General features: G+C 38.7%; 1 protein-coding gene across 2 annotated transcripts; it reads left to right on the top strand.

Annotated features, from left to right (window-relative positions):
• Nucleotides 1-1,353: 1,353 nt before the first annotated feature.
• On the top strand, nucleotides 1,354-6,904 carry LOC145894677 (heterogeneous nuclear ribonucleoprotein R-like). Of its 2 annotated transcripts, XM_082983312.1 has the most exons (13): nucleotides 1,354-1,569; nucleotides 1,636-1,745; nucleotides 1,979-2,110; nucleotides 2,449-2,562; nucleotides 2,874-3,050; nucleotides 3,324-3,459; nucleotides 3,745-3,845; nucleotides 4,009-4,113; nucleotides 4,464-4,613; nucleotides 4,677-4,798; nucleotides 4,960-5,193; nucleotides 5,346-5,479; nucleotides 6,250-6,904. In XM_082983312.1, the coding sequence occupies exons 1-13, from the start codon at nucleotides 1,428-1,430 to the stop codon at nucleotides 6,273-6,275; spliced, it is 1,683 nt and encodes a 560-aa protein (XP_082839438.1). In that variant the 5' UTR covers nucleotides 1,354-1,427; the 3' UTR covers nucleotides 6,276-6,904. The 2 variants fall into 2 exon arrangements, with proteins under 2 accessions (XP_082839438.1, XP_082839436.1); XM_082983310.1 differs by lacking the exon at nucleotides 6,250-6,904 and having other exon boundaries at nucleotides 5,346-5,990.
• Nucleotides 6,905-7,176: the final 272 nt, after the last annotated feature.

Genomic DNA, 7,176 nt, shown 5'->3' with positions numbered 1-7,176 from the left:
GCCGTTTGTTTTGATTTTTCAGATTTATTGAACTATGTCGGTTAGGGAAAATTTAATTGTTTTTGTGTCAGCTGGGTTCGTTAGCGCGTTCCTACGCAGTGAATAGATTTATGTCAGGGTACTTTGAAATACACTATAAGAGTAGGAAGTATTTTATGTATTCCCGCTGTACCCATTGGCGCCTAGTTTTCACATTTCCAGAAGTTCGGCTATATTGTGATGTCATAGTTTGTTATTATGACGTGTCAGGCATCGCAAAACTGCCTCTTAATTTCAATGCATGAGGGCGTGGCCATAAGGGTTGCGGTATAACAATGAACGCACGAGATCGGTGTGCAACTCATCACTGCTTGCAACTAAACGAATTCAGCTAAGTAAGCGAACTTATCTAAAACTTGGTCAACATAGTGTAAGGAATAAGCGCGTCCTTATTGAGCAATAAAATTACGTTCAACCTATCACAACTAACGGAATATAGTTCAGAGAAAGACGGAGATGCATTCAACCTGTGCAGTTTCTTCAAATGCTGAGATTCCAACCGCCCCTTTGGCAATTTGATTGCAACTGTTTTGTGAGTGGCTCTCAGGCCCTTTCGCAAAACCCAGACAAAAAGAACGATGAAAACACTTCGTGTTTAGGTCCACGGTTAAATTGTTACGCGTCCATAAGCCTGACAGTGGGTTTAAGATTAGGCAGATTTTTTTTCGAACTTTACAAATGCGACAACTTACGTGGTGCAGACAGAGGCGCCGCACCCCTGTCTTGCGGACTACTATATGTCAGTAGGGGCTACCTATCTATATTGTAACTTTGCGAGTTGCACCGGAAGTGAGAATGGAAATAATGAATTTAAAAAAATTTACCTCCACTCAACCATGCATTTTTTTATATTTTTTTGTTTTTTGCATGTGCAAATATCTTTGTGGGCCATGTTAAGCCGCTGTCATCCATAGGAACCATGTGAAACTTACTTATTACTATGGATTTAATTATTGTATATTTTGCTTCCATGTTTGTTGTTGATTTTTGCAATTAAAACTTACGTACCCACTTTTTTTTCTGGGTCCTGCGTGCCCCTGATTTGAGCCTGGTGTACCACCTCGTGCGCGTGGGAAGCGCATTGAGCACGCGGTTCGTCACACATGAGTGATTACAACATGTCTTTCGTGAGGAGAGCCGGTTTCTCGATCTCGAGTTTTCGCAGAGAACTACCGGATAAGCTGCTGCATTTGCAGTTTAATGTTGATGTTCTTTGTAAAAATAATACATACACGATACAATTAAGTTTGTTTCGTGATATCTTCGTCGCTCTCAAAACGAGATATTAGAGCATTTGTGTCTTATTGCAGACCAAGGTCTTTTCCAAATTAAGTAGTCAATCAAATTTGTTTCAAATTATTTTGTTTGGATATTATTCGTGGTAAAAAATGTCTGAAGAAATTGCGCCACAGATCAAAATTGAATCAACTTTCGATGAAACGGCAGACCATTCAGAGGATTATTCTAAACTTATTGAAGCTGGTTTGTCGGTAGAAGTTGCAAATGCGTTGGACAATGTCTTCAAAGAAGGTAAAAGTAATTTTTTTGAACCCCAAACAGAAATAATACCCTCTTGTGTTTCTGTTTTTTCCAAAGAATCTGTCCAATTTTCCGATCTCGACCAGCGTGCATTAGATGCATTGAAAGAGCTTGATGAGGAAGGTGCCCTGGCTGTCTTAAAGCAGTTTAACGATTCCAACCTGCAGGTTTTTTAGTTTTTCAATTTATATCCATGTATTTCTGTTTGAAAAGAACGACATGCATGAACGATTTATCACCACAATTAACATTTGCTAAAATCCTCCACAAATTCTGAATTTCCTAACTGTCATGTACCTACATATATTGTTTTTAACAGTTTTTCAATCACAGAAAAAAAAACTTTACCAATGGTGGACACTAGCTTAAGAAAAGTTGTGAATTGAAAAGTATATTTCAGCATGTTCAAAACAAGTCTGCATTCCTCTGTGGTGTCATGAAGATTCACCGCCAGCGTGTTAGAGCTGAAAGAGACGGACAACTTAATGGAAACAACTTGAATAAAAGTGGTCCTGATGAAGACAAAATTAAGGTTCGCTACCTTGTTTTAACAATGTTCAGATATTTTTAACCAAATTTTTCAACCACGTATTTTTGCAAGCTCCAGCTATTTTTTAATCTTAGTGTATTTAATACATTCCATATGAATGAAATTGTTAAGCGCATTTCCAAATTAAAAAAAAAATATGTAATCTATGAAAAGCTTCGGCCAACCTGTGTAATTAATATTTGTCTCAGACAAAACCTCTGCAAAATTTATTTTTTAAGTATTTTCACAATTTCAAATTATTCCACAATATATACATATAGAATACTTACTCAAAATGGCATGTTAGATTTTCTTTTACAAACCAAAATAATTGTTTGCAGGAGCTGTTGGATCGCACACAGTATACACTAGATGTCACCACAGGTCAGCGAAGATATGGTGGTCCACCCCCCAAAGAAGTATATGACGGACCCGAGCCTGGTGCTGGGTGCCAGGTAAACAGTTTATTCATACAAACCCATTATGACAGACATTAGAATTTTTAGTGCAAAGTACTGTTATAATGGATTTAAACTAGTGTAATTTAATTTGTGGGTCTGATTGTAAATTGTCTGGAAATAAAAGCTTGTGTGTGGGCTTTGTTATTCCATTAGTTTCTGAAAATGTTTAAGGTATTGCGATGCAAGAACAAGTTGGCTGTTTGGTTTGGGTTACTCAGTGGCAAGGGTGTGCATAAACCAAAGCAGACTGCTATGTGGACTGCCATTTAGCCCAGTGCTTTGTGTATAAGACAGTTGTTCAACAGGTTTTTGTTGGTCGCATTCCACGCTCCTTGTTCGAAGATGATGTTGTGCCATTGCTGGAGCAAGCCGGTACCTTGTGGGACTTCCGGCTAATGATGGATCCCCTAACTGGCCAAAACCGTGGTTATGGTTTTGCAACTTACACAACCAAAGAAGCTGCTAAAGAATGTGTTGAGCAGGTATGTAAACATGTTGTCTGTCCTGCTGTATTTAGGCGTTTTTTCACTTTTTCATTTAAAAAATACATTGTTATGCATTTACCTTTTTTAATAAAGATTGTCAAGTCTGGTATGGCATGTGCTTAAAAATTCAGAGATAGTTTTGCAAAACAAAATGACGTCATAATATCAAATTATGACATTTCAAAATGTAGCCGCCCAACCTGGTAATATGAAAACTAGGCACCTATGAAGGTTAATATTGGACTGTGGTTAACTTTTGTCTGTTTTTAGCTTGACAACTATGAAATCGCCCCCAAGAAACATCTCGGTGTTTGCGTTTCCCAATCCAATGTTCGCCTTTTCGTTGGTTCTATCCCAAAAACCAAAACGAAAGCAGAAATTATGGAGGAGTTCAATTCTCTTACTCGTGAGTTTGTAAAGCAGCGGTTCCCAACCTTTTTTTTGTCTTTCATAAAAGCCTGCGGATCTCTACGTTAATTTACCTGAAAGTTTTGTCATTTACGAAGTCGTACCTTTCTCAAATAAAAGGTGGAAGTTACATAACAAGTAGGAAAGTTTAAGAACAAACTTTAAATTTTTTATTTACTGCCCCCCTAAGATTATCCCATGAATTTGGGTGTCCGAGAACCATTGATTTAAATGAGTTTCCGATCTTCAAATCTGCTTACTGTTGTTTTTCTTGTTGAAACAGAGGGACTAAAGGATGTGATATTATACCTGCAAACGGAAGACAAGAACAAAAATCGTGGTTTCTGTTTTCTTGAATATGTCGATCATAAGTCTGCGTCACAGGTATGCTGAGTATTGCCATTAAAATTACCCTGAACTAAAAAGTCAACAACATGAACCACACAGACTAACTTTTGGCCATGCCGCAAAATATAGAAGTTTGTAACCATTATAGTTTGTTTATTTGTGATTCTGGCCTCATCCTAACTTTTCCTTCATGTCTCAGGCTCGCCGACGACTAAGTTCCAACAAGCTAAAGGCATTCAACAACACGATATCAGTAGATTGGGCTGACCCTATTGAGGAACCCTCTGATGAGATTATGGCTAAAGTAAGTCTGTTCATGCCCCGACGAGTGCTTCTATATTTATAGCAAAACATGCTATTGCTTGTAACTGACCAAGAAATGTTTGGCAGAATATAAATTTTGCAACAATTTATAGAATAAAATCAATTAGTTTTCTGATGTTGTTTAGTATACAAATTTTGCGAATTTGTTGGCTTTCCTTTTGTATATGTTGGTTTAATAATTTTAACAATATTCGGTATGAAGTTGTCGCCAAAGGAAGTAGTTTTCATGAAAAAGATATTTACTTTGATTCGCATGAAGTTTGGGTCTCACATAAATGAAGAATCTGTCAAGGCATCTGAGTTAACTTTTACCTGTTTTTGTGTGTTAAGGTTAAAGTTCTGTATGTGAAGAACTTGTCAATGAAAGCCACCGAAGAAATTGTAATGGAGACTTTCAGCACTTACGGGGAAGTCGAAAGAGTGAAGAAAATTAAAGATTATGCATTTGTTCATTTCAAAGAACGTGACCATGCCCTCAAGGTGATGTAGTGATAATCGTGTGATAATATTTTGTAACAAAGTTAGACATAGAAAGTGTTTTAGGCCTTGGAGGAATTGAATGGGTTGAACTTGGAGGGGGAACCAATTGAGATAAGTCTCGCAAAACCTGTCGATAAAAAGAAGAAAGAGCGCCAGCTGGAGAGAAAAATGATGAACAACAATTAGTAAGTTTGTGTTAATTCACAGCATGTCTGAAAAAAGGTGAAAATATTGCTTTTAGTTAAATTATTTCCCGCATTTAAAAGTTGAACTTTATTATTTGGTATTTATTCAGCCATAACATAAATATGTTGTATTTTTCATGTAAAATTTTTATTTTTAACAGCATGAACATGGGTGGACCATTTGGCGCCCCAAGGGGTGGTCAAAGAAATCGCGGTCGAGGGGGAGGCATGGGTTACGGAGGTCCAATGCATATGATGGGAGGATTTGGAGGTGGTTATGGGGAGGACTACTTCACCGCTGATTACATGGGATACGGCTTTGGTGGATACGATGATTCCTTCTATGGGATGCAGATGCAGAGAGGAGGTTTCCGCAATACCAGGGGACCAAGGGGGTATGCCAAAATCTTGGATTAAATTTTGATGTTTTCCATCTGAACCTTCAGTTGCTTTATTGTTAAACGAATTGAATAGCAACCTGTAGGAACCCTGATGAAATTGTATGAGGTGATTTTCGACTGATTAACAACCAACCTTTGCTCGACAGAATGTATGGAGGAGGAAATGGTGGCGGATACGGTCGTGGTCGTGGCGGGAATTATAACCGCGGTAAACCACGTGGACGAGGAGGTCCAGGGAACATGGTGAGCGGGAGAGGCCGTCAGAACATTCAGGGAAAACGTAAGAACCTCGCAAACGTCGGCCCACAATCTGCTAAAGCTCCAAAGCTGGGCGAAACCTCAGCTTGGGGCAACGAACCAATCGCGCAGCAACCGCTTCCTGAAACCAACAGCGATCAGTGGTTTCAGGACAGTGTAGAAGAGGAATGGTGAACTTGCTTTCCTGAGTGTCTCATTCCAAACGCTGTTGAACAGTAATATGTGGGCACTGGAGGCAGTGTTGTTTCTTAGAGACGGAATTTTACTGTTTTTTGTATTGTTGCCACAAAACGGGCATGGATTCGGCTTCTGCTTTTCAACAATTATAGTTTGGAGCAAATAAGCTACTTTGTTTTTTTTCTATTGATTTAGTTTTTTTTTATTTTGAACCGTTGTGAACGGAAACTGCCTCCGCTGAGCCAGAAAAAAAAACTGGTGACAAAATTTGGTTTTTCTTTTTGTGCTGGCTTTTTGTGAAAACCTGTTGGTTGAAACATTTGCTGGCGAAAAATATAAAATTCAATTTTTACCGATTTGATTCGTTTCGAGACTTGCCTCCACCAAATTGGAATTCAAATCAGCGTCTAACCTGATTGGTTGAAGCAAATTCAAATCGGCCAATGGTTTTGCCGACCGCGGAGGCGACAAATTCTGGTAAATTCCAAACAATTTGACGTCACACCGACTTACATTGGTAACAAGTTTGGTTAAATTTTGCAAATTTAGCGTTACTATACAACGAACTGTTGCTTTTACATTCCATCACTGAATTACCTTTTTCATTTTTTGCAGAGGAGTACGTAATGGTCCTTTCCTAATCACAGCAAGTTGAATGCCGAAATGAACCAGCTATTGAACATGAAGCAAAAACCACTGCCTTTTCTCATTTGCTTTCACACATAAAAACCCTTACACACATTCAAGCAAGTGATTCAAACCCAAGATTTTGAAGAACTCTTGCATTGCGCATTTTAGTGCGCGACTTTGACAAGCCAGAATACGTTTGTTGTGTGGGTAACACATGGTTTGTTGACTTACAGAGCGACGCTCTCTTGGTTGTGCTTGATAGATCTTTCTTACACCAGTCTAATGTTCCACTATATCGTGTGCGTTGTTTTGTGTTTTACTTTGCTGCTCTGCAGTTTTACCGGTTATTATTTTGTCAAACGCCACAATCATGGTCCAGACAAGCCCAGCAAATCCCCTTGCCCCTTGGAATTTACCTAGTTTTTGACCCTACAACAACCCAATTTATCCGGTGCTGGTGTATTTCACGTAAATCATCTCATTTTTTGTAATCTTGATTTAAATTTTGTGGCGTTTCAAGCTGCTCACAATGTAGTAGTGTGGCAAGTTTGCTTTTTTGTTTGCGACTGTGATCCCGCTGCGTACATCGGGCGTATAATGCGCCCCACCTGATGAATTAAACAACCAACTGAATTCTGTTCGTGCTTTGTGGTTGTATTACGCAATATGGTCTGGACAACCAGTTTAGTTATTGGACAATATTGCGGTAGATATTTGATTATAGAGAAAAATAGATGGACATTGAAGCTAAGTGTCACCCCTAGTGTATAATGGCTTCTTGTTGAAGGTTGAACCAGAGACGGAACACCAGGGGCTCCTAATGACAAGTTCGTGTGGCGTTTGCAATCAGTCCGCACTTAAAATTATTGACTATTATTTCGAAGTGCTACGCATTATATTCACAGCAACGAA

This window comes from Ascidia mentula, chromosome 3 (genome assembly GCF_947561715.1).
Source record: "Ascidia mentula chromosome 3, kaAscMent1.1, whole genome shotgun sequence".
Lineage (NCBI taxonomy): Eukaryota > Metazoa > Chordata > Ascidiacea > Phlebobranchia > Ascidiidae > Ascidia > Ascidia mentula.
The sequence above is the reverse complement of the archived record's forward strand: the minus strand, read 5'-3'. Positions and strand labels throughout refer to the sequence as shown.

Coding starts and splice junctions, on each gene's coding strand:
- LOC145894677 (XM_082983310.1), top strand. CDS start 1,428: ATGTCTGAAGAAATTGCGCCACAGATCAAAATTGAATCAACTTTCGAT. Junction 3,846..4,008: donor ATCATAAGTCTGCGTCACAG/GTATGCTGAGTA, acceptor TTCATGTCTCAG/GCTCGCCGACGACTAAGTTC. Junction 4,799..4,959: donor AAAATGATGAACAACAATTA/GTAAGTTTGTGT, acceptor TATTTTTAACAG/CATGAACATGGGTGGACCAT.